This window comes from Vanellus vanellus (genome assembly GCF_965231255.1).
Source record: "Vanellus vanellus genome assembly, chromosome: 4".
NCBI lineage: Eukaryota > Metazoa > Chordata > Aves > Charadriiformes > Charadriidae > Vanellus > Vanellus vanellus.
In genome coordinates this window covers 74,253,644-74,281,599 of record NC_138909.1, presented here as the reverse complement: position 1 = coordinate 74,281,599, position 27,956 = coordinate 74,253,644, and the positions used below count along the sequence as shown (strand labels likewise).

Below are 27,956 nucleotides of genomic sequence, written 5' to 3'. Positions count from 1 at the left end.
CGCCCACGTGTCAGGGAGATTTAAAAAGTTTGGGGAGGGAGGGAGGCAGGGCATGGCCAGAAGAGCGGCTGGCAGGGAGGCAGCGCAGGGGACACCGCGGGCATGGGACACCTCTGCCACCAGCAGCCCCCCGCAGCCGCCCCCCAGCGCTGCCGGAGGAAGGCGGGGGACGGCGCGGCGCCGCCGGGGTCCCCCTTCCTCCTCCTCCTTCTCCTCCTCCTCCTCGCCTCCTCGATGTCTGCTTGCAAAGGTGAGGAGCATCCCTCTCCAACCTCTGCAATATTTTAATTCTTTTTTTTTTTTTTTTTTTGGGGGGGGGGGGGGGGCAGCAGCTTGCCAGTCTGGCGGGGGGGGCTGCAAAAGGGAGCCGCCGCCTGGGCGGGCTGGGGTGGGATGCGGGGCCGGGGGAGATGCAGGGATGCGCAGGAGGTGGGATGCTGCTGGGCACGGTTTCAGGGGTTGATTTTGGGTGGGTGAGCGTGTGTGTGTGTCTTCCTCGTGTATCCCGGCAGCATGACTCTGTCCTGGCAAAACTGCGCTCCAGCAACTTGGGGAAGTGGCTTTTGTTAAAAGCTATTTCGTTTTAAATGTAATTTATTCTGATTTAAAAGCTAAGAAAAGAGGAATGGGACGTATGATGGAATTTTAGGAAAAATTAGGACCCCCTGAAAGTCACTTAGCCCAACCTGAAGCAATATTTATTGCATGAGGAATCTCTGGGAGTGGGGTTAAGTGGGAAAGGATAGAGCTGCTTTAAGCACAGATCTTGATTATCTTGATTTAATTTGAAATGCTGTCTTACATCTGAAAGTTGCTCTTTTTTCATAAGAGGGAGTGCTTGTCAAACAAGCACAGCTGATGGGCTTTGTAACAAAACATACTCGCCTTTCTATTCTATTTTCCCACTCCAGATAGATTAACTACTTATACCTTGTGGAGTAACATTTCAAAATAAGTTGCTGTGCAAGGAATAGTTCTGTTTTGTTTGTATTATATGTGTGTGAATTACTTTCACAAGAAAAGTTCTGATTTGATGTGTTTTTTTTAATATCAAGTCTCAAAGGAATCTGAGTACAGTATAGTGAATATTCTGTTAAAAATAAATTCTGGAGACATGGAAGAGGGGAGGGAAGGAAAAGGAAGGGCATTGGCACACAGTATTTAATCATTATTCTTACAGAAACGATTGCCAGGAGTTTATGTAGGGAGAGCAGTGGAGGGAAGAGAAGACGTAAGAAGTGAATCCCAGGTTGAAAAGTGGCTGAAACTCTGCAGCTGGCATTCTGCTGCCTTAGAAGTTGAAAGGACAAGAGAACAAATATATCATGGACAGCATCAATTTTGTAGGATTTTCTCCTGTTTGTTCACTTTGAATAGGATTGCTTTCCTCAATAACACTCTTTTTATTTCCCCCCCCCATCGTTATTTTGTGTATATTACAAAATAACTTATTGTTTCCCTGTATATGCCATTGTGTATGTATGTAAACAAATGAAGTCCTGTAGGGACTGCAGTGCTGTTCTGGGAGGGGTGATGGACACTGGTTGGCACGGGGCGGGCACATAGTCCTAGGTGTGACCACAAAGCAGATGGGACTGCACGTGACATAAGTTTTCTGAATAAGTGTAGAAGGGTTAAAGGAAACTTAGGAGCTGGTGAAATAATTGCATCTCCTCTGGTCAAAATTTTATGTTCCACGCAAAAAAAAAAAACCCCAAAACAAAAACAAAACAAAACACCAATCAATAACAAAAGAAAAACCCACAAAAAAAAACCAGCAAGCTGTAATATTCAGGCTTTCTTGCCTGCTGCCTTAAGCTTTACAGGCTGTTGGATTTCTTCTGCTCTCCCTGGAAAGCTTTGTGAACCAGGCAATGGTAGAAACTGCCTTCAGTGACAGGCAGGCAAAGGTTTAATGGGGAAAGTGTGTTGATATGAGGTATTGCCTAGTTCCATCCTTTGCAACCAGAATACCAGTCCCAGGCAATACTCCCATTGGAACATGCTAATTTAAGAACAGAAAACAAAGTAAGAGAATTGTAGCATCTTTCATTTATTTGGAGATTTTCCTTGAACTGAAACAAACATCAAAAAAAGCAGCAAATTTTCATTGGAAAGCAGTTTTCTTATTACATGACCCTCCTAGAGATTTCAGAAATATCCCACTTCTACATAGGGCGAAATTAAGACCTCTTCTATTTTATTTTTTTTTTTCTCCTGGAAAACAAGCATCGAGAATAATTAGCCACCTTAAATCTGTACCAGTACCAAAGTATGGGTTTGAAATCTACCCCTTAATGCCTGGAACTAACCACTGTTGTAGTGGTTCTTGTAAAACAAATGGAGGTGATGTGCATTCATACCCTGCTCACCTGGCCATTCTAGCTAAGTTTACCATCGCCTCTTTTTTGTTTAATTTGGTTCAATTATTTGAAAAAAAAAAAAAAGGGGAGGGGGACCCCAGTTAATTATAGACTGTTGGGAGGCTGTAAAATCTCTATTAATCTGAAGCCTTTAAGAACAATGTATAAACTGCTCAGGCATGGCTCATGGGCAGCAGCTTTGGGCAGGGGGATAAATTAAATGTGTTTGTAGGATTTCCTGCAGTCCTAGGACTATACAGATAAAGCACCACCCTCTCCAGCACTAATCTCCCTTCCAGGTGGGATACAACACATCCCCACATCAATACACTTGCATGGTCTTTAGTGTGCTCACAATTCAGTGATGTTCATTTCTATTATTTACAGAGACGCTGATAATACATTCTTGTCAGAAATATACTGCCAGATAAAATAACAGTGTGGATATTTTGGGTGCTGGGTCAAGAGGGACCCAGAGACAGTGAATTCCAGGTTTGTAGCCTGGATGGGCAGAGATGCAGAAAGGAGATGCCCCAAGCCAAGCACAGCACCGCTGCGGTGTTATGCAATTAATAACACATTCAATCTTCTAAGGGACTGAGCTTTTCCACATCACAAACACGCCAGACAGAGGAAACAAAGCTTTTTACACATGTACTGTATCCCCTCAAAAATGCCAAGTTCATGCCATGGGCTTTATTCATATGCTTTCATACATTACATAGCACATGTTTAATTGTTTAACGTACAATAAAGCAAGAGATAGGATCCAGATTCTCAACTTGGCGATGCGTGCGCTGGAGGTGAGCTGAGTTCTCAGAGCTCAAAGTTGTAGGCACTGGAATGTGTTTTGCTGAGCAGGTCTTAGCATTCGAGAGCTGCCACGAAAATTGTCTTGCCTGCTCCCCTGCTACTCATGGCTGAGAACCCACTAATGCTAGCCTGACCCCTGGAGAAAGCAGAGTAACTTCCACACTGTTTATTGCGAAGAGATGTGAGTGTCCGTGTCTGCTGAGAACTTGAGAAGAAGCCTCCTGCCATGTTGCTAATATAGAGCAGGCAGAAACTACTGGGCAATAAGTGTGCTAGGTACTGTATTGCATTCAGAGTTTTTATTTAAATCACTGACATGGGATACTTATGCAATTGCTAAGCATGGTTTGTGCTTCCAGGTGCACCGGTGCCCTCCCAAGCACTGGAGGTGGATGAGGATTTGCAGCTGTGGAAAGAGGTAAGCATCACCTGTGCACTACCATGTGGTGTACTCCACTTGTTCCGCGCCCATCCTTGCTACAGTCACACCTCACTCTCCAGTATTTCTCTTGCACGGAGTTCAGGTGCTTCTTCCCTCCCTGCTTCTCCTGTGCACCTCCTACCCTGACATCAGCGAAGAGGTGAAACATCTTATTTTCCAGATTTCCTGAACAGTTGCTCCAGGAGAACGTTGAGGCTGGGTGTTGAGGCTGGGCAAAAGATTGTCTTGGCTCAACGGAGAGCTACACTTGGTAACAGTTGTTATTTAACAGTCAATGACCAGGCAGTCACTGTCCCTGGAAGAAACTGTCCCCTCTGGTATTTCTATAGTCTGTACACAGTAATTGTTTCAACGCATCCAATCTTGCCTCTTACTTCTGTTCCACGCACAGGGCTGGGACACTATTTAATCCTACCCTAGCCTCACAGTTCACTAGGTAAAGGATAATGTACTGTGTCAATTAGCCCTTCTTAACATTTTGCTACTGATCACTATGATAACTTCCACTCTCATCTTTGAAATGAGTATGTGTTTTGGCTCTAGGATGCGACACGTGTTAGCACAGGCTCTTCCCTGCCCTTTCGGAACAGATGGAGTGGCAGGGCATAACACGCAGAGAGGGTTTTGCCTGCAACTCGCCTGCCCTGGCGGTGCTGTAACCTTCAAGTATTCCGCTGACATTTAATTTTGTAGCTTCTGATAACATTAGAAAGCAAATGACTCACCAGGAGTACAGATGCAGGGAGTAAATTTCTTCCTACTGTGGGCATCACAGGAGACGCTTCCCTCACTGCCAGCTCCCCTTAGATCATTTCGGAAGCGTTGACTCAAACACCAACACACTCCTGGACTGGTACTTAACAAGCCCTGGTGATCTTTATCTCCGGGGAAAAAGCGGTCTCTTGGGAAGTAAGGTCCTGATAACTATAAGGAGTTTATGAAAACGTGATATTCCGGATTAAAACTGCTGCTTTATACATTTCTGTATTTATTGCTAAGATTTGCTGTTTGTAACACAGTATTTGTCCCTACACGGACGGGAAGCAAAGGCAAAGTTTCCAGTGATTTCAGCAGACAAAATGTATGCATAAGATACTAAATTCTGGGGAAAATTATTTAATGTAACTGATACAAAACTTACTATTACAGCAAGAATAATGTAGGACTGGAGAGGGTCTGAGGAAAGAGAATTAGGTGCATAGGTATAGACCCTAGATCAACATGATTACAGAATCATACTAGTTCACCAGAGTTCCTTGGAGTGAAAAGAATCAATTCTTCCCTGTTTGTTGCTTTATTAGTGGATCAATCAGTAGGAGCCCTGCCTCTAAATTAACTTAGCATTTTCCAGAAATTACTCCAAGTTTATGAATATGGGAACTTTGTAACTAAGTATTGTGTTCCTTTACTCTTCTCTCAAATCCTTTCGGTTCTTTATGTCATTTACCCAACTCCAATGCACCAATGATGATAGGAACTATTAATTTTTTTTTTTTTTTTAAGGAATTAACAGAAACTGTGGCATTTCCTCGGCCTTTGCTTTGTCCATGCAGGTTTTGTCTGTTTGACACAGTGCAAGGCGAGGTATCTTGTCCTGCTACAGAACTATGGTAGTTCTCTAATAGTCCCCTACAACTACAAAACAAGTGAATAAACCAATACAAAGCAACAGCAAAATCCCTCACCAAGAAGAAACAGCGAATTTTTAACGTAGGCTTCCAAAATGACTTCAGTTTAGTTTGTCTCATTCACTGCTGATTTCTCCCTCTACATATTCTGACTCTGAAAGTAGTGAAGCTGAACTAATACACCCAGAGACAAACAAATGCAAGACGAAGGGAAAAGAGAATGGGGAGGATGTGTTACCAACAAGAACTATTTGAAAGGGGAATTCTGTGAGCTATTAGCTTTCCCACTACCTCTGCTAATGCTTTCTTGTAGATTGTCTCTAGAGAAATGAATCATCTCTTGTCTTGAAGTACTCAGATATGCATTATTTGTTTATTGCTTTTTTCATTTAATGTTTTCCTTGCTAAAGAGTGTTGTTTAGGGCTTTTTACCTATAATAAAATCATAAGACCCATTGCATTACCTAGTCTTTGTTTAAAAAAAAAAATAAATTAATGCAGTCTATGAACTAGATGACGGGCAAAGCTTTTTGGCATCTAGACAAAGAGTATCAAATATTCAATGCAAGAAATGGTGCATACCAATGCATCTTGCTATTTATACAATTTTAAAGTTATATACTGAAAATTTAAGCCTCTTTTTTCGTTGTTATTAAACTATGCAGCTTCAGTTGGAGTACTGGAGAATTTTTCTTTTCCTTTCAGAAGACTTTGAGCTTTCAGCACTGGTACTATTATTTCCACAAATTCCAATGTCCTTTATTCCATTTCTTCTCCCTCACCAATTGGTAACTCCACTAAAATTAATTCAGTGGCATAGTATCATTTTGTCTTGTAAAAGAGACAACAGAAAGACAATGTGATTAATTGTCTATACAAGGCCATGAACAGTAGGGAGACGATGGGTAAGGATCACTTATTCATTCCTTCTCCCAAGACAAGATCATGGCCACTGAATGAACCTAGCTTTGAGAAGACTGATCAAGACAAATGGAAGTGCAGTGTTTAGGAAACCCTTACTACAGGACATTGGGGATGCTGAAAGTTTACAGTGGTTCAGAGAGAGGTTGGTCAAATTCACAGCACAGAAATTGGCGGTGGTTGGAGAGCATGGGGTTTACTAGACCACTGGTCTCTTCTTCGGCTCTTTGCTGGGTGGCAATATATGGCCATTTTTGGAGGTATGATGCAGAGCTAAATAGACACCTATTTTGACCCAGACGAAATGGCTGGTGGGGGTTAGGGGTTCTTGGTTTGGTTCGTGGATTTATTTTGGGGGTTTTTTTGTGTGTCTATGTGTGTAACATTCCATTCTGTGCTGATGTGTCTAAGTTCAATAGCAATGACTTCTTCCACAGCAGTCTTTGAGTTTAGATCCCTTGAAATATATTGAATATATCTCTTACTAGCACTGTGGTTTGAGAACCGCCTCCTTTATACAAACTCTTGTAAGACTCCTCATTTACCGAAGAAATCAGTGCAAACCTTGGATATTGGCTGCTTGGCGACACACAAATTGACAGGCGTGCATAGGATGTGCTGGCACACATCATAATCACTCTAGACATGTGTGTGTCGTATACCTCTAGGGATGCTGGAATCCAATTGGAAGACTGATGTTTGAGGAATGCTCTTTGAATCACTTGCTTTGTCATTTTCTTTGCAGTTTTGTCTAATCCAAAGATATCACAGAAGAGATGTAAGTTCATAGTCCCTTACCCAGATGCTTAAAATCATAGTTTAAAATATGATCTAGTCTGAGAAGGCTACAAATAGGAGGGATGTGAGTGGAGTCAGAGAATAAAGGACCCAGATATGTTTGTGTTTGTTGTGATCAAACAAGTATAAATTTGTTTATTCGGTCAAGGGTTTTTTTTTCCCTCAAATACAGAACATTTCATGAATGTTCCTATAAGAATTCCTTATGGTGGACAAGCTTGCCATACCTTTAGCTGCACTGAACTGTTTTTGAAAATATAAGTATTTCACTATTAATCTGACTTGTTAAAAAAAGGACTGTGTGAACTTTTACAGATAGACGATGCATGTTCTGCCTACCTGTCCAGAGATTCTCAGCCTCAGGTGAGTCAGATAGAGGTTACTTTATTATTACTGTTTGTTATATGCAGTAGGATTGGAAGTCTGATACCTGAGTCCATGTTTTCTTTACATTAGGCATCCAGTGCACTGGAGGAACTTTGTTTTCTGGTCGTGGGTTTTCTCCAGAAACCACAGGTAACACACATGAAAAACTACTTAGCATTTCGGAAGCCTGATCTCTCAGTGTACCAGTGTCTACAACGAATTCTGAGGACCCAGTGAAGTATCACTCAGTGCTGGAAGTAATACTGTAATCAGTTCTTACTCCAAAATGCTCTGTGTCCTAACTCAACACCTATTAAAAACAACAAGGAGACTCTAATGTTTGGAAAATAATCTCCAGGTTGAATACATGGTTTCAGATGTTTTTATTCCTCTAGATTAGAAAAACAATGAGCTCTCAATGGAGAAAGAAACTTACTTGTGAGAGTCGAGGACAATACAAAGGAATATCTGCTAAACCCATCTACTCTTCTACTGGAGAGTAATCAACACTCACTACAGAGTTTGAAAAGAGTAGTTACATTGATAAGCAAAGACATGTAATACATCTGTCAAGGAAGGATGATATTCCGATCCAGTACTGAAAAGTTTATAATGTAATCAAAATTACCCATTGTGCTTTTTTTTTTTTTTTTTTTAACAAATAAAAGCTTCTCTACCAATTATTATTCCTACAGGGTTTAGATGAAAAAGACAACACCAAAAGGGTAAGATTTCTATGTATGTTTTATGATCACACTAAAATTGTCAAGAAAATCATAACACCCTTGCCCTGTTTTGTAGTAAAACCCCACTTTTAATTTTTTTGAACAGTTCTTATTTCATTATTCTAAGACTCATGACTCAGGCAACTCAGACATCACGGTAAGTGGCATAGCACCTCCTTGTCAGTACGTGCGTGCTTGTACGTAAAACAAGGTAATGTTCCTTTTTGCAGCAGTCTCTCCCACTGTATAGTGAGCTCAGAACAGGGAGCTTTGTATTTAAGATATAGAATGTGTTTTAATAACATGGAAGAGGATCATCGATACTGGCCAAATGTGCAAAAAACCAATCAAACCCTCAGAGAATCTCAAATGCATCTTAATCTTGTAGTTACAACATTTAAGTATAAAGCCAAATGCTTGTTTCTGGTACTGGAACATAACACATGCAGTGAAACTGTGGATTTATAGAAGCTGAGAACATAACCATAAATATCAAGAACCCTTAATGAATTTTTACAAATTATTAATTAAATTTCATGTATTTATTTGTGCATGTCATAAATATGTAGCAGGCAAAATAGTATTTAAATCACACTCAGACTTTGGATCAGATTTTAAATGAACAATGTGATTTTAAAAATAGCCTAGTATTGGTGATCTAAAAATATTCTCATAAACCAAAAATATAAGCCAAACTACGTGTGATCCATTCTTGCTTTTAAAGTACAAATATAATCTGTTATTTCTGTGCATCTGTATGTTTTTTCTGTGCATGATAGGATTTTGAGAAAGTTAAACATTCATTTTTTCTTGCTTCTAAACAATCATCTTACATGTTAATGTCCATTTTTGCCTTGTTCTTTACATTTCTTCAGAAATACGTGGTGTTTTCCCTAGAAAGTGATAAGGCTACCATTGGGGCCAGTGTTTTCATGACAGAACTGCTCTGGAGGTTTTAACAGTAATCAGGGTAGAGTGAAACAAGCTATTTCTGCTGCTCCTGCTTAAGAGGTTACTGCATCCCCCTTTGTCCCCGTGCTGAATACCTTCGCCCCTGCCTGCCCCCAGGGATTACTGCTTTCTCACTTTCTTCTGCTTTAGCTGTTCAGGTGACTCTTTTCTAGCTCAGTTCTCAGAGATACTAACTTAGGTGAGATCCATCATTCTTTGGCTTTATTAATCTCTCTCCGCTGACTGCATGTGGCCAGCTGGGATGCCCTTTAACTCCTCCGCTACACATCAGACCTCTACTATTTTAGCCATTATGATGTCACACTGCCTACCTTAGGCAGACAGTGCAAAATTGGCTCCAAGTAGGCAAGTTCATTTTACCTATTAAACACACTATCACTTTGGTAACACTAGTTATTCCACACGTTATATTTCTCTTTGTTGTATCATTTTTTCTAAGAAGTATTGTATAAAAAATGCATTATTTTTTAAATTGTGTTTACATGAGTTGAAGGTTGAAACTGGTTGACTGAACATGGGGTTTCTACTTTAGTTCTTATGGTGGACCTCTCTCCGCAAGCCCACATGGTTGTGTTTTGCCAGGGCGGCACTTACACCGCACACAACGCCACTGTGCCTAACCAGGCTGTCTGCAAGCATAAAGTCTTGTTGAACACAAGGACTTTCACGATTGGAGCTTGTCTCTTAGGTACAGTGACCAGTGCCATGGTTACAAATTTTGCTTGAGAATGGATCCCTTCTGCACACTGTTTTCTAGCAAAAAATAATTTTTCTTGCTGCAATTTAAGTTGCTTTGAAGAAAAATGAACTTTTCAGTACAATGAAGATCGAAGCTGCTAATTCCCATAGTAGATAATCGTAGAAGTGTTATTAGGAGTAGTGTATGGAAATGTTCTCTGTAGCACTCGTAGATGCTGATCAAAGTCTGAATAATTGTAATTGCCTAGGCAAAAAGTCTGTAAATAAAAGTTCTGAACTTCCAATGAGTAAAGGTGAGGACGCATAGCTTCCCCCTCCATCGCCGTGTGAGTCACATTCCTAGTGTAAATATAGATGTTGGTACCTGTGTGTTGTCAAGTCAGAATGTTCAAAAAATACATTTCTTAAATAACATCTTCAGTCCTTTTCTGGTGCATGTTTAGTCCATAAGCCAGTACTGTGGGAAGAGATTTTTTTTGCATCATAAATTCTGAATTTCATTGTTGCTCATGTGTCTGTGTTCGTGTCCTCTCAGTCGTCTGTCCTGCATCCTTTGCTGCAACTCGTTCCCCAGCTTAATGAGAGAAGACTGAAGAGATACAAAGTGGACGTATGTAATCTTAAACTGTGCATGTTTGCATTTTCACCCTTTGTGATTCATTAGCTCTTCTAAAAATGTCCTTGTGGACCTTTCTGCCTGTAACATATTTTTTTTCATGATTTAATATCGCACTATTGTATTTACATCAGAAATGCGAGGTTTTTCTATTCTTTAATTGGTGAAAAATAATCCTGCTGATATTTAACATTTAAATCAAAAAACACTTAAGTAATATACGCTTAACAGAACAGGGGTAGAACACAGAGCCTATGTATCAAAATGGATTGATAATTCTTTCATAAAAAGAAAAATACTTTCGAATTTATCTGTACCATTATACTGCAGTTGAGTTATATTTCTAGGGGGGGTCTTTTTTTTCCCTGTTTGGAATTCAAACCATATCTACTCCTTAAACATATATTATTTATGACTTATAGCATGAAGAATTTCCAGGTAATTTATAGGCAATTTTACTGTTTAACTTAAGGTGCAGATAAGAATGTTCCCTATGGAACTAATTTTCTGTAGAAAAGTAGTGTGCTTTGGAACAAAAGTTCCACATAGAGAGAAATAGCCCCATTGTTTCCAAAATATCATAAAGTTTGCGTATATTTGCTGTAAATGCAATTTCAAAAATCAAAAGGCAGATGGCTATTAATGTTCATTTCTTTAATGTGGCTAGGGACAGAAGAGAAAAATGTAGGCTGATATATAAGAATCTTCCTGTAAAAGAATACCGAAGATACCCGTATAATAAAGTATACCAAAATCTAAGACCCAGATTCTTCCTGGGTTACACTGATTTCAGTTTGATTATTCCTTAGATTCACTGATATGATTCCTTATATTCACTGATACACAAGTTAAATTAGGTGTACAAATGTGATATTTAAAACTCAGATAGTGGCATCTCCATAAACAGGACTTTTCCTTTATTAATCCAGATAAAGGCTGTGTTGATAATTCCCAAATTTTCAATGAACTCTTAATCCTAAAATTATGTATATCAGCTTTCGCCTAGTCAAGGCTGTGGTTTGCAATATTATCTACCCCTCTCTTCAGATCACTGCATAGTCCCAACTACGTGCCCTGAATCACGTTTCTTATGCAGAGACAGAACCTGGCCACATATAAGAACTTAAAGACTTGGTACATCACCTCATGGACTAAAATTGTTATGAAAATTTTAACCTATCACACATGTGAAAGGAAAATACAAGGTAAAATTTACCTTCTGTGAGCGATGACGTTGACACAAACTGTATTTATGCTATTGGATGTATATACTGACAAAGAATATTCTTGGAATTGCTCTTTGTGCTTTTAAATGAACATACATGTCAAATAAGACGGAGAATGGGAAAGAAAGCATAAATGCAAGAACACAAAATTGCTGTAAGTGAAAAGAAGCTGCCTTTTAAATCCAATAAAGTCCCTTTGCTAGAATACTTTAATATCCTGAATTTACTTTCACTGAAGTCGATGGTATAATTAATGGAAATAGAATACATTAACTAACAGATACTAATCTAAAATTTGTAGCATATGTGGCATATTTCAAGATATTTCAGCTTCTTCATGGCAGTTTTATTTTTAGTGGGCTCAAAAAAGAAACTACAAGGATGTTTTTCCAAGGAATAATAATACCAAACTCTACAGAGTATATCAGTGAGATCACGTGTCTTTATATACATTCAGAGTCACTATATTTATAAAAACTCACAAATGGAATTTAATAAATTGCTTCTGTTTAAGAGCTGTCAAGCCATCACGTGACAATTTGAAGACTTACTGTTCACATCAAAGAATCGAAGTCCATACTCTACAAATCATAGAATCATAGAATCCTTAGGAAAAATTTAAAATCATACTAGCTATCTGATATAAAGTTTCAACATATAATGATATAAAAATTCCTCTTTTTAGGATAGTGTTTGATAATATTTCTTCCAAAGGAAATAAAAAAAAAACCCAAACAAAAAAAAAACAAACCAAAAAAAAGCTACAGTGTTTGAGGATGCGCCCAGAGCAGGCAGATATAACTTTGTGGCAAAAGGCAAATATTTTATCAAGCTTCTTTTTGCAAAATACATTATTTTTATCAAATTTTTAAAGTAGGACTGAATGAACAATTACGACTATTATGTTTCCTTAGTCATGTCCTCAAGTGGCTAATTTTTAAAAGACCTGTCTCCTAGTATTTGTATTATTGTACTCATAAGTACATGGAAATAGCAACAGTTAGAATTCCAACCATTCTGCACTGTGATAACTAGCAGTCTTTAATTTGCAATCGTGATGTTATGCTTATGTTTACATGTTAACCCAGCTAAATACATACATAGATACATAACTATGGTCATTATTGCAGTGGGATGGTACCCATGCTCAGCACTACGTTCTTCGCTACATAAAAATTGTAGTTCCAGCTAAAAGTTTGAATGCAGAATTTGTGGCACTTTCAAATCCCACGTTGAGTAACAGTAACCCATATTTTCTGAACTACAGGTACAGGAATCTTCTAGGTTAGGCGGTGCTATCATGGATAATTGGATTAGATTAATGGACTTAACCACCTTAGATTTTTCCCTATCTGTTTTAAATGATTATTTATTTTGGAATATTTTATCATTTTGCATTTAGGCCTACAAAGTGAAGAGCTCATTAAATCCCAAGGCAAATGTGTACTATTAAATATGCACCTGCATACATTTTCTTCTGTAAGGCTGAGGCCAAGAGAAGGAATGTCATGGCCAACACTTACAGAATACAGCCATTTAAAAGTATTCATAAACCCAATAGAAAATCCAAGGAAGCAGTGAAAACAGCTCTAAATCGAATTGTATTTTATAGAAAGCAACTTTTTTGATCTCCTCTTGTCAATGCCTGCTGTGAATACCAGTCCCCTTGTTAAAGGTGTTATTTACTGGTGTACAGTGCTCAAACACCAGACGTTTACAAAATGTCATCTTCTGGAATCAATTTCGTCTGCAGACTCTTTTGGTTTTGGTATTTTTGCATGCATCTTATCTATTTTAATATCATAATAAATATTTGCAATTCATCCTTATTATGCTTATCACAGTTGCTTTTATGGCAGATTTTGGTGTATTTCAGTAAAAGAGTTTAAAATCCTCTCTAAACACTATTGCTGAGGGTCAGAGCAGTTTATAAGAAAATTAATCTGCCATCAATAATAAAAGTAGTGCAAGTATTCCCTGACAATGAGAAATCTATAACTCTGTCTTTCCCAGAGACTCTACCAAATGGGCCGATGGGGAAATGGCATTGGTAAACTTTAAAGCCAGTAGAGGATCAGAGAAACTCTGCTGAAGATGTGCAGAGGAACTCCGATCCCCCGTGGAGTGCAAAGTCCCCATGTTTGCCTGGGCTGCCCGCCTTTGGTTGGACTATGGGATTCTGGTGTCACAGGCTGTGCTTCGGGAAGGGTTACCTTGCTGCTGTGCTAATTCTAGCTAACGCTAGAATGAGATGGACAATAGGCGTGAAAATCATACACGTTTTATCTCCAGTAAAGAAACTGGGTATCATGGTATACCTGATGAACTGAGGTCCAAATTAAGAGAAAGACTCAAAAAGGAATATATAGCTTAAACCCAGCTTCATTTGAAAGCTTCCTTGGATGGAAGCTACTCCTGTGTTAGGAAATGATGGGAGCCATCCTGTTTCACACCATTCTCACCACATTAGAACAGAGCATGGAATGATTGCTTTCTCTGACAACTCTGGTAATGATCAAAGTCCAAAAGATCACATGACCTCAGTTTTTAATTGAGAAATACCATCATTGCTCAATAAATTCCATCTAAATTTTGTGTTCTGCTAAGCACAAGATTTGAACTATTTCGGTTCTGAATTGGCCTGTCTCTCCATCAGCAGGACAGACACCTCACTCATATATCTCGTATTAACACACGCAATGAAAATACTGTCATTAAGGTTATGTGTTCTCTAATTGTGAAAGTCTCGTTAAAATAACTGGGCACTTCATGCTTTGTACTTGTTACATCTAAATGGAACTTAGATTTTCTTCATTGTTTGTTTCCTCTCCCTTCTCGTATGGATTAGTAGACAGCTGTTTCTCAATGTGCGCAGCAGGGACAAGGTAGAATATTGTAAGCACTGGTCTTTTCTTTGGGAGTCAGTCTGAGAGAGGTGATCATGAGGCACCTCTGTAAACAGTCTGGGATCTCATTGCTGGGCTGGAGCCCAAGTATTTGTGGGTTTTAAGTTTTGCATTGTTGTCCTTCTGCGAGGTGCAAAGACCAACTCTGTTTTGTCCATAGAGACTCCGCTACCATGAAGACACTGGTTGTGTCTGGGTAATGAAACATGGAAAGGCAAAGGCAAATGATGCTCATCATTACTAATACCATTCTAAAGCAAACCCAACTGAGCCAAAACTTGAGGTGGAATTTGGCCCTTGTTCGTGTGTTTTCTGCTGTTTCTACATGACAACATGAACTTCGTGTTACTGACATGGAGAAATATATATATAAAGCATGCCTTAAGGGGCAAGACTGTATAGTAGTACCGAATAAATACTTTTAATATGTACATAAACAACTGCTCTATATGGATTCACTTACAAGAGTAGATATGATTTAAATTTTTTTTTTTTTCAGGAAGAACTTCAAAGACCTGGAGGGATTCAAAGTAGAGGCTATTTTTTCTACAGGGTATGGTTTGTTTGCCTTTTTTCTTTTCATTCTGTGATGTATCAAAACAGATACTGGGCCTGACCTTCCCATTTTCCTTGTGTTTTGACCAGTAAGATTAGAAACTAGATATGGAAATTCTCATGAAAATGAAACTATTCTGTTTCTGAGACTTTTACTCCATTTTTGCAAAATTGAGCAAGTTAAACATGGCAAGTCAAACTTAATAATTCTCTTGACTTTGATTAACCTTTTTTTCTATTTAAATAAGAAAGCGGCTAATGAAAAGAAGGCAAGTTTGTATAGTTGTATTTCTCATTTATCAGGATTGGGTCTTTAGAGTTATGGGTAATATTAACATCAATGTATTCATGATGACAGAGTGAAAAGCAAATTCTTATTAAGCTCAGCAAGAGATTTTTTATCATCTTTAGTAGACATTGCATCAAGTTCCTTTGTAGTGCAAAATATTTCTGAAATGACCATGGTGAAAAGGGAGAAACTCTTTGCCTATGTTAAAGAACAGAATCTAAAAATAAAATCACTGGGTGACATATATTCCCTCGTTAATTGCAACAAACACTTCTAATGCAATAATAACAACAATCTGGAAGCACATCTTAAGAAAATGCAAAAAGAATGAGGGATCATGGTCACTTAGAGTAAATTCTTGTGGCATTCTCCCCCTTATAAAATCATACAAGATGGGTATAATTCATTCTTCTCTCTGTGTAAATTAATTTTTACTGTATAATTCTCCTCCAGAAGTGGATACACATTAAACAATAACTGGTCTCAGGTTCATCTTTAATTTTGGTCACGTTGACAGAACTGAAAAATTTCCCAATTTCTATACATAGCAAATTGGATGGGGCTTTGTTCCTGAAACCAGTCAGTTTTATAAAGCATTTATTGGATATTTGTCTTTCAGCCACGCAACGGAAGGAGATCAGTGGATTTTCGTTAAGGAGGTATTTATTTAATGCTTTTAATCACAGTCTATATTTAGATTAGTTTATTTTTATACAAATAGGGCACAATAATTACGTGGAGTAGTCTCAGAAAGCCTTTAACTGTTTTGTCAACTTAGATTTCTGCAGACAAGCTTCTCCCAGATGTGCTAAATTCACATATTTTTAGGTGAAGTGAATAGAAGCTGTAGGTACTGAGTTCCTAGAACTGAGAATGCAGACCTGTTTCAGATAGCAAGAAATGGAAAATATCCCAGATCTGTAAAGAGTTTGGAAAGTTAACAATGATGATAAGTGTATTTCAGGAAGAAATTATTCAACTACCTATCAAACACATACTGACATCCTGGGGGTAACCCCCCTGTTCCTACACAGCAAAAAACCTCACACTAAAACTAAGTACAGACTTCAGGATTTAATTTCAAATCTTTCAGCTCTTTGGAACAATAGAAAAAAGTTTCCCTATTCTAATATTATAAAGCTCTGTTTTCTAATATATCATACATCTCTATCGTAAGTATTTAGTGTTATATCATACCAACAGCTAAAGCTTTTTCTTATTTTTCAGGATTTTAGATTCCTGACCTAGAACTAATGCTGCAGGAGTGCTGAGTACATGGACATACTGTTTTCCTTACAAAAATTCTTCATTACTAATGTGTAATTAAAAATCACTAGAATGTAAATGTTCTTAAATTAGATTCCGTTAGGATTCAGATGTTTCTTTACTCTGTTGATTATATTAAAAGCATATTCAAATTATTTGTTTCCTAGTGTTATGATGTTTACGACTGTGTAATGCAACTGTAAAAAGGTCACAGTGTATGCATGCAACAGACATTGTCTCTAACAACATTGTTATGTACATTTATTTTCCCTTATAAATAAAAGCACTCAGTTAGAGAGTTGTTTTAATGAGAATGTTTGTGATGTAGACTATTGCATTTTTTCAGAAGATATTGTAAGTGATTAGCGCATTCTTTGAAATCACAGCTTGAAACCACAGGCCAAAAAAAAGTGTGGTTTTTTTTTCAAGATGATGTTCTCTACCCCTGTACTTGCTTTGCCGTAGGCTATGGGCTTCTGGCAGCCCACAGGGTCAAGTGCTCTGCAAGTGGTCTACAGAACTATATTGATGGTAAAGGAGTTGGCAGTCCTCAATAAACCTTAAGGTTAATAGTGTTTCATTGGCTGAAAAAAATTAGAATCCCTGCTCCCTTAACTAAAGGAATTTGAATAAGTTGCATGTTTTGAAGAAATATCTTTACTTAATTCAACTAAAATACGACGACATCATTTTTTATCTGTCTTTTTTTTAGCTATTAAGAACACAGAAGGAGTATGGTTCTCATTTAGAAGACTTAACTGCGTTAGTTACATTCTTCCAGAATTAGGATCCATCTTAAAACTCAAGTGGTTTTGACGTAGAATTAAAGAAATTCTACTCAAAAGAACAAGTTAGCCTCACAGTCTTCCTAGCTTCTCTCTCTGAGTTTATTTTCACTACAGGATTGTGTTAAAATGTGATGTTGAGGCTGTAATTACGTTGAAAGTGACTAATCGTTGAGTGTAGAAGCAGATTATTGCTCTTAACATTGTATTGGCTGGTCATGGTTTGAACTGGCCGCAGTGTTGCTACTGCTTCTGCAAGCTTGGATGTGCCACTGAACTTCAGAAGGTAGCTGGGAAAACACATGGCCTTGGAAGTGGAAAATGGCTTAAGAAGGTCCTTTTTCTCTTCTTACCCACTTGTTTTCAGTCTGCAGTTTACTATGTCTCCAGTCGAACTGGTGCCATTATTTGCAAACTGAGGATTCGGTTTTATACTACCCCTAGTCGGAACTAATGTGTGGCCTCCTGCCACAAAACACTTATTATATTGTATCGTATGAAATTGGGTTATTTGTTTGATTTTTTCCCCCACTGCCTCACACCACATGATTGGCAGCTTCCACCCGAGCGGGCCGTGGGACGAGCAGGCCTCGGCCGAAGGGCAGGCAGGGAGGCAGGGCTGCCTCCTCCAGTCACATCCACGGCCTAAAGCAGCCCAGACTGAAAGTGCCCCCCGTTTGATGCTTTGTTTGTTTGTATTCCATTTATTTTTGCTTGTTTTCTGCTCTTTTTTTTTTTTTTTTTCTGCTGAAACTGTCAGATGGGTTAAAATGATGGGTTTTGTCAGCAGTAACCAGAGGCCAATGGGCCAAATGGCCAGAGCCTGCCACTGCTTCGCTGCCCACCTGCCTCAAGCCGCCACCATTAGAACCGGTGAGGGCAGGGCTGCCTGCCCCAACGGCCACCACCATCCTGCCACCACAACCTCAGCGGCCTCCCTGAGGAGAGGCAGTGCCCCGGGGGGAGCCATGCAGGTGGGTGGGCGCAGAGGGTGACCCCAGCCCTGAGCTGTGCTGGTGGGGCAGCAGCTGAAATGGATGGCCATGGAGGGAGTTGGGGCCGGGACTCCCAAGGACATGGGGGAGGCTGCAGGTGGGCAGCGGCTGGGGCTGAGAGGATTGAAGTTACCCAGCCTTTGGGTTCCCAAACTTGATATATGCATCACCCCTGGCAAAGCTGCTGCTAATCAACATTATCATCGGCAGCAGCGAGAAGTGTTATGAGAAGATTTTCACTTGGGATTGTGGCCTGCTAGTAGAGTAATACTGCTTCAGTAGTCTACCTTCATACTCCAAAACCAATTTATGTTGGATCACTTTTGCCATTGCTTGGCTCCTTTGCACTCTTACCATCAAATATCTTCTCAAGTTTTTGACACACACTTTCATGTGTTTAATCTGTGCATATTACTGCAACCTTGAACTGATCATTAACTTTTAAAACATTGATTTAACTCAAATTGTTAAAAAAATGTTAAAGGTCTGCTAGCTTCTGATCTTCTCTTCCTTGAGACTAGAGTTCAGATTGACAAGAGACACCTCTTTCTGTTATGTTTACTGTGATCTAGGATTCTTGATGCAATTTGTTTTTCTTTTACGTTTTGTAGATGTAACAGTATCTAGAAAATGTCCAATGTGCAACTGGTTACACAAACATATTGAATGTTACAAACATTAAACAGAAATAGTATAAAATACATCATTTAAGTAAAATACTATGGAAAGATTTTATGTAGAACTTAAATTTACAGAAAAACACAAAATGGCAAAAACTTTCCTGGCAAAAACTGGCCAGTGCTTATCTTCTAAGTTAGCTACATTCCAATTCTGTTGCAATAGTCCCTTTTGTTGTGTGCTTTTGAAATTATTTGTCCAGTTATGATGATGATTTTTATTATTGTTTTTAATGCCTCATGATTCTTTACAATTCTTCTGCTTTGGAGAAGGATTTGTGTTCTGTGAAGAGGGGAAATCCAATCCTGACTTAAGTGAGGAAATCATACACTAAAGCACTTGTGTGGAGGCCCAAGTGCATGTGCATCACTGTTTCTTCAATGGCTCCCTTGGAGGAGTAGTCCTCTTAGTTCTGTGGATTTTTTGATACCTTAACTGTACCTAAGTCAAAATTCTGCTTTGGTAAGGGCACAACAAGGGCACAACAAGGGCACAAAATTCTGCTTTTTTGCCCTTGTTGCCAAAAAGGCCAATGGAATCCTGGGCTGCATAGGGAAGAGTGTGGCCAGTAGGTCGAGGGAGGTCATTCCCCCCCTCTACTCTGCACTGGTGAGGCCACAACTGGAATACTGTGTCCAGTTTTGGGCTCCCCAGTTCAAGAGGGACAGGGAACTGCTGGAGCAAGTCCAGCGAAGGGCAACTAAGATGATTAAGGGCTTGGAGCATCTCCCTTATGAGGAAAGGCTGAGAGAGCTGGGACTCTTTAGCCTGGAGAGGAGAAGGCTGAGGGGAGACCTTATTATGGCATACAAGTATCTAAAGGGTGGGTTGAAGGAGGATGGAGCCAGACTTCTTTCAGTGGTTCCCAGTGACAGGACGAGGGGCAATGGGCACAAGTTGGAAGATAGGAAGTTCCGTTCAAATACACGGAAAAACTTCTTTACGGTTCAGGTGCCAGAGCACTGGCACAGGCTGCCCAGGGAGGCTGTGGAGTCCCCTTCTATGGAGGTTTTCAAGACCCGCCTGGATGCAGTCCTGAGTAATGTGCTCTGGGCAATCCTGCTCTGGCAGGGGAGTTGAGCTAGATGATCTCTAGAGGTCCCTTCCAACTCTGAAGATTCTGTGATTCTGTGATTCTGTAAAGGGTTAAAAACTTGCAGCAAGACTGACTGTAAGACTTTTTTTTAATGTAAGTAAACCCTGGGGAATTACTCTGCAGCAAAATCTTCATTTGGGTTTTTCCTATTCCAGACCCACTAGCAACTGTCTAATTCATTAGATTGTATATGGAGTTTCTCTTTTATTTTTTTCCAATAGATTATATCAATTACTTTTCAATCAAAAAAAAAAAAGGGGGAGAAAACATCACTTATCCTTAATTCTTTATTTATGTTTTCATATGTGGATAAAGTTAAAGTAATTTTGCTAGTATATTTGAAAGACGTGGTGATTAAACAACCATGTTCTTAGAGGTAGAATGTTACAGAAAATAATTTTCCAAATATTATAACTAACTACAATGCAGTTGCCATTTCTGGTCCAAAATCTGGATCTAGGAGCTTTGCAGAAGGAATCAAGTATTCAGGTATGGAATCTCCTCTTTATCTTAGCAAAAAGGCACTGGGTGCTTGCAAAGCCAGAATGCTCCAGTAGTAGCAAATATTGGTAGCGGTAACCCTTGCCTGCAGTCTGCTGAGCCCATGTAATAGGAGTGTTGGAGGAACTGTCATGATCTACTGCCACTTCCTTTCCACTCCAAACCCTCCAAGGTCTTGCTTCCTCACTCGTGCCAGAGGAAACTGGCAGAGGTAAGAGTCTTCTTGCAAACCCACTGTACTTACCTCCCTTGTGAGCAATAGCATGATTCTGCTTACTTTCTTTGTGGATTTCTCAAGTATGTTTTCATCTAAAATGCAAAGCAATTATTTTACCTTTAGGAAATCCCTTGAGGCTTGTGTAGCATTTGATCTTCATTAGAATTTATTTTGTTATACTCATGCTAAATTCTGTATGAGAGATTTGTTGAATAGCAATGAGGCAGCTGTCAGGTGGAAAGGCCAGTGTAAGGCATGGTAGCAATTCAGTGGAAATCCAGGATGTTTCCTCAGGTAAAATTTTTGTAATGTACTTTTTGGTCATTTGATGCTGCATTATTAATGAATTATGACTATCACGAAATATTTCTGATATACACATGTTTATACAGAGATTTCTTTACGGAGTTTTTCAAACAAGTTATTATTTCAGGGCCAAAGATACCACACTTTTTGATTAACAACCTGTTTCAAAATCTGCTTTACTACTTCTCATGCACATTTGAGGTCTCCTAATATGTTGCTATTCTACCATTCCAACAGCAGTCCAGTTACAATAAACAGATTATTTTAATGTGATAATTTCAGTAAAAATGTAGTCTTATAAATAGTGTACAGTTCTTTTATCTTAACCATTTAATTAAACTTATCGCAAGCCCTGTGTTATTAACATGGCCTATGAAGTAGCTCATGTTGACACATTAATATTAATCATTCACTTAAAAAGGTCTTTTTCTTCTGATTCTAGGCATGCTTTTATGTGTTCATTCACAGTGTCAGTACCTTATTCTTAGTAGTAACATAAAAATACTGATACAAAAATCTTGCTTGTATAAAGCTCTGTTTCTTTAAGCTTTTTTAAGTAAGCTGTGTATAGTTTTGTGTATGTGTATGTACATGGTTTCATTTTGTTACATCCTTAATATATGTCAAAGTGAAAAAGGGCTGGTTTTGATTTAAAAAAAAAGGCACACAAGGCTGATCTGTTGATTTAGTTTTGTTTCACAATATTAAAACAGGATCCAAATGAAAATACTGAATGGAATGACATACTGAGAGATTTTGGAATTCTTCCTCCAAAAGAAAAACCAAAAGATGAAGAAATGGTTTTAGACTTGCAGAAAGAGGCAGAAGGTAAGTAAAATTAAAAATACATGCCATTAGTATAACAAAATTTGAAAAGTGGAGGTATATTCAATAATGCTTTTTGTTACTTAAAAATGATACAATAATTATATTTTTGTTTTAATTACTTTCACTTGGTTATTTTTAAAAGGATTCTGATTTAAACACAACACAGTTAGTGACAAACATTATGGCCTGTAACATGTATGGAAAACTAATTTTCATAATTTCATAAAGGAATCAGTCAGTATAAGCAAGATTCACATTCTGAGAAATTGGTAGTAATCCACTCCTGTGTTTCTGTATTTTCCTCTACAGTTACAGTTAAATACAATTTTTTTCTTTCTCTACCCAGAGTTATGCCAAAGTTGACTAATTTCTGAAATAGTACACCTTTTTCTTTCATTAGTTCCATGTCTGTGTAATACTTTTCATACATTTAAAATGTTTGCAGACACTTTGGAGAACAAAAGGTGACTAATTTTTTGTTTGCTGTTTCCAGTGAAACCATACGAAAGAATGAATCTTGAAGAATTGAAGGAAGCTGAAGATGACTTTGATGAGGCTGACAGGAAAGCTATAGAGATGTATAGGTAAAGTAAGGTATATCTATCCAGATTAATAGTGTACGTGTCACTATTGTACCTGTACATGCCCCTGAAAAATAAACTCAGAATCTTTTGAACAGTAATGTCTGCTGACTGACACAACTGCCCTTTTTCACCTTCTGCTCCTTTGCCAGCAGATAGAAGGCACTCACATTACTGTCCTACTTCTTCCTAATTGCCAGTGGCAAAAAAAAGCAGTTTACACCATATTTTACTTCCATGTTTTGGTAGAACAAAATTATTCCCTTTTAAAAATACTTAATTTAGTCGCAAAGCTGCATATTTAAAAGAAAAATAGAAGGTGCCACAGTGGAAACCACTGTTATACATCTCTAGTTCAGCTGAATAAATATTGTGCTGCTATGTGTAGAGAGGCATTGTATATTTTATATACAAGTATATATTATTTATATATTTATTTATATAAAGTATACATAATTTATATATGCGTGTTGTATACTCAATGTTTATCTAAGTTACACAAGTAGGGCTCATTCTCTGTTTGCCTGATTAAACTGTACCACTCACTCAGCCACTCTGAAGATACTTTCTGCCAGTTTTTAGGAGTTAGAGCAATGGTGATAAATATTCAAAGAAAAGAGAAGTTCTGTATCCTGTTTTCTCTCTTCTCTTTTGGATAGCAATTTGTGTGGATTTCAAGCCAGAAGGAAATGGACAGAGAGTAGGTCGTGGGTATCCCTTTTCTAGTGCGTTGCACAAGGACATTAGGAAAAACAATGTCCCAGCATACATGGCTCCAACTTTGTGAAAGATACCGAGTTTGTGCATACAGACCACATGCCACCTATAGCAGGATGGTGTGCCATTAAAGAAGAAATCTGTATTTCAGTGCTGAAATCAAACTGATTAGTATTTTTAAATGGTAATTAAATAATTAATCTGAGTGTTGTGAACAAAATACATCTCTGCCTTTTGGATAGCACTCATTTCTGGTACAGCATGCTTTCTAAATATATTCTAGAAAAAAAATGCAATGTAAAATGTATTATAAACTATGTAAACGTAAAATTTATTATAAACTACAGTTTCACGCTGTCATACCCTGTAGTTTCTATGCTGGAATGGTGGTAGCTGATAAACTTGTGTGTTTTTGAAAGATGTTTGTCAAGTCAGCTGTGGACCCCTAGTACACAACTATTGGGGTTATTTTGCTTCTTATCCAAGATTAATTTTAACGGCTTTTCTATTTCTTATTTCATGAAAAAAATCATTTTAAGTAAAGAGGCAGCGGGCAAAACTGAAACACAGGAGATTCCGTCTGAACATCAGGAACATCAGGAAACCCTTTTTTACTGTGAGGGTGACTGAGCACTGGCACAGGTTGCTCAGGGAGGCTGGTGAGGACTTTATTCAACTATTTCATAGGAGAACACCAATCATTTTACTCACAATATCATGCACAGTCAATATGTTTTATGAATTCAGGTTCAGACAACTTAGGCACCTTGTATGGAGTCTTAGTAATCTTAGCTATACTGGACATTCACATGTATGTTTTTGTAGGTATTTCACAAAGTACTCTGCTGAGTTCTTCAGGGCTTTGTACACAGAGCTTTTACACAGAATAAAAATGCTAATATGATCAAAACATTTCCTCTGCCTACATTCTACCTGTACTTACTGCTTTTGCATTGTTAAAATGACTAAAATAATTCTAATGCTAACACTAGAAGTTGTGAACCTAAATTTTCATGCATTGTTGCTACAGTATAATAACATTGCACATATATTATTTAATCTTTTTTGAAAAAGCCACTTCTATAGTGGCCTTCAGTTAGTAAAATTAATTGCTGCTTTTACTTCAACAAATCTCAGTGAGGCATTTTCCTTTTCCAACTTGTAAGTATTTTTATAGATGAAGACTGCCATCTACTGTTTTTACACTCCAATTTTCATGAATTATTTTAAAACTGTATTGTAAATATTAGTATAAGTACCCGTAGTTCTTCCCCAAACTAATTTCATTTTCAGAATCATAAAAGCAATTAGTACCTGCTTTAATATTTTCTTGCTTTGTCTCAAATGATAAACCCTTGTGCAACGTTTGTTACTCAAGTTTCCCAAATCCAATACTGATGAACTAAGAAAATGTAATGTTATCTTTTTTAATAAAGAGCAGCATAGAAGCCTTTCTATCTCTGAAATTATGTTAGAAGACCTTGTGCTAAAGGGTTACTCAAAGCATTTTTAAAAGTATTTGAGAGAAATGCAATAGATATTATTTTTAAATGCATTTAAAATGTTCCAAAGATGCTTATTGTTATTATTACTTTTTAATCAGGCAGCAATGCCTGCAGGAATGGAAATGTCTTCAGAGGAGGCAAAAGCACGGGGAGCTAAGAGAAATTTGTGGAGAGCAGTATGTAAAGGAAGTTACAAATGCTCCAGAAGATGTTTGGCTTATAATTCATCTTTATCGGTCAAGGTAATTACATTCTTGTTTAAGATGTTGAATACTTCAATACAAAAAAATAAACTGGTAGTTAAAAAGCAATACCAAGAAAAATGAAATGCAATAGACTAATGAAATAGCAATTGTTTGGAGGCAATGGAATCGTAGAGCATGGAACTTCCTTGATTTGTCACTTCACTTTTGTTTAATTATATGAAAGATTTCTTTTGTTATCTATGCTTACTGCCATCTACTGAGCCTCACTGGGATTTCTGAATTTCACTGAGAAAGTGGCGTCCACTGTCTGTGTTAAGGGAAGTTCATTTGCAGGAGTGCTCTAACAGGATTATTCTACCTTTATTTCCTCTTTAACTCGAACAAAACAAAAGCCCAATAGGAAAAGTCTCAGTTATGAAAATTGAGGAATGCTAGGGAACTTGTTAGTTTATTGGTTCCCCAATAAATTCTCTCATGGTAGCAGAAGTCATGACGGGATCCAGCAGAAATGCCAAAGGGCTGCCATGATTAGTTCAGCATATGTTAGCAACTTTACTAGGTGTTTTTCAAAAGCACTGAGAATTAGGATAGAATCTTTAATGCATTTTTTATATTCAGACAAGTTTTCTCTTTTCCTTCTTTTTAAGACTGCTGGGAGGAAGCTTCTTTGATTGTTCTCAGTTTTCAGGAATTGAGTATTATTTCCAGGAGCAATAGGAATATGTCAACCAAATGAAATTGTTCAAATTATAATAACTTAAATTTACAGATCTGAAGAAAGAAAAAAGCAGCTTTTCTTGCTTTTCATTGTTTTTGTTTACTGGAGAACCAATTCCATACTTCACCATTGCATAAACACGAGTCTGTGAGGAAACTCAGAACTTCTTAGGAACGAACACAAGACCTCCAAAGTCTCCCATGGCTGGTAACAAAAGCGCCTCACCGGTCTTTGGCCACGAGAGGGTGCTGCTAGAACTCGTCGAAGGTCCATAGGCTAAATCAGCTTCTGGAACTTCAGCCAGTTATAACAAAGATCCTAACTGCTAAAATGTTAACGGGCTGGAGGGGAACAAAAAAAAAAACATTGTTTTTTGTTTTATTTTCTTATTTTTTTTTTTTTCTTTACTGAGGTTGATATGGTGATTGTATTACAAACAGTAGTTATGAAAGTAGTGAACCAGCCTACGGTGGTAATATGACTATACAAAGGTTTCTCCGACCTCACCTAGATTTTCCTAAAATAATGAAGAAGTAATTAAATGTCAAACTGAAAGCCAGTTCAAAATTAATTAAAGTACACCGTATATTAGAGATTAAAAAATCTCAGTTAAGCTCTACAATAACGGAAAAATGAGCTTTAAAATCTCAGTGGAGAACAAAATTGAAGCACAACGCTTGAAGCATCTGCTGGCTTTACTGACATATTGTATAGATTGTACCTCTTAGGTATTTTTACTCGGTCAGCTCTTTAAATCCCAGTGATCTTAGAAGAAGCTAAATAAAATCTGTGGTGCAATTCTTACAACAAAGCAGAAGCAACCTATAGGAAAAGCTACATTTATTCTTCAAAGGCTTTATTTTTAATAAATTCAGTTATTTTACAAATCATTTATACCAGAAGTGTCATCATACTTTCTTATTCTTTTCTAGCATCCCAGTGTGCTCACTGGTTAACGAACATCTCAGCCTGCTAGCCAGAAAGTTTCCACAAGTCAAGTTTCTCAAAGCCATTGTAAATAGCTGCATTCAGAATTACCGTGACAGATGTTTACCCACAATACTTGTATATAAAGCCGGTGAAATAAAAGGCAGGTTCATCGGTGTTGCTGAATGTGGGGGAATATATCTTAAAGTGGAAGGTATAAGAAATGTTTTTAAATAATTGATGTTATACAAAATTTTGTGTTGTTTGTAATCATCAGATCTAAAGATCACTGCTTAAAGGCGGAAAAGGGTTTGGATAATTTTTGTAGGAAAAAAGTACAAAAAGTAAAGAATTAATTTACGCAATTCTGTGGTAAGAATATTGGATAAACATGGATATTTTGCAATTTCATGGTTAGATATTTCACTGAGATAAAGTTGGGTTGTTGCAGGGATGGTTCTATTTTTTGTTGTTGTTGAGATGGGGCTTGGTCTTTAGTAAAAGTCCTTTTCCTCTTAAGTGAGAATTTATTGCAATTATCAGAATAAATTGTAACTTGTTTTTACAGAGCTTTAATGGAAACTAGCAGAAGTTGGAGCAACAGAAACCGACTTAGAAGAAAACCCCCAAAAGGACATTACGACTATGATGACACTGTCAGTGGGAAATATTTCTGCTTCTGAAGACACCAATATAAAAAGCAGTGATGTGATGAAACCAGATATTACTTGAGAAAATTTTAATACAGATCACCTGTTCTGACATAAGTTAGCTCAAATGCAGGTTTTCAGTCCTTTGATAAGCCTGAAACAATTTATAAAAAAAAAGAAGTTTTTTTGGTTTTGATTTGTGCAAGAAAATTGATGAAGTAAATGAAAGCCATACTTACCTCTGGATACATATAGAGGGCTGTCATTGACACAGACAGCCTGGATTCTCCATTTCATACAAACTCTGCTTAAATGGAACAGGAAGGAGAGGGTATTAGCTGGTGAGCTCTAATGGATACTTTCTTCCTCCTTTCATCCAGCACGGCTGCCACTCCTTTCTCAGTGGAACTCTGCTCTGCCAAGTACCTTCTCAGTGCCATGTCCTGTCCTGCCTCTCCCCCCCAAACAATTATGTGTGTAGCAGCATAAAATCAGGATTTGGCCCTGAATCCATTGACTAACAGTTCCATTTGTTTGACAGGTGTTAAAGAATTTTCTCCAGTATCATAATCTTCTCACTATTTTAGAAAATGGACAGTGGGATCAGTTGTTCCTTCCTAATAAAAATAAGTATATCCTAAACAAAATATTTTACAGTATG

General features: G+C 37.9%; 2 protein-coding genes across 2 annotated transcripts; both read left to right on the top strand.

Moving 5' to 3' along the window:
- Positions 1-102: 102 nt before the first annotated feature.
- NMU (neuromedin U) lies at positions 103-15,974 on the top strand (the record flags this gene model as incomplete). The annotated part of the gene is made up of 9 exons (XM_082482554.1): positions 103-250; positions 3,536-3,594; positions 7,281-7,328; positions 7,422-7,481; positions 8,027-8,056; positions 8,163-8,213; positions 10,263-10,337; positions 14,975-15,028; positions 15,939-15,974. The coding sequence occupies 9 exons, from the start codon at positions 103-105 to the stop codon at positions 15,972-15,974; spliced, it is 561 nt and encodes a 186-aa protein (XP_082338680.1).
- Positions 15,975-20,562: 4,588 nt separating this feature from the next.
- On the top strand, positions 20,563-27,377 carry PDCL2 (phosducin like 2; the record flags this gene model as incomplete). The annotated part of the gene is given in 7 exon segments (XM_082483104.1): positions 20,563-20,628; positions 21,877-21,991; positions 22,485-22,575; positions 24,893-25,036; positions 26,651-26,859; positions 27,214-27,218; positions 27,222-27,377. Coding segments are annotated over 7 exon segments (786 nt in total).
- Positions 27,378-27,956: the final 579 nt, after the last annotated feature.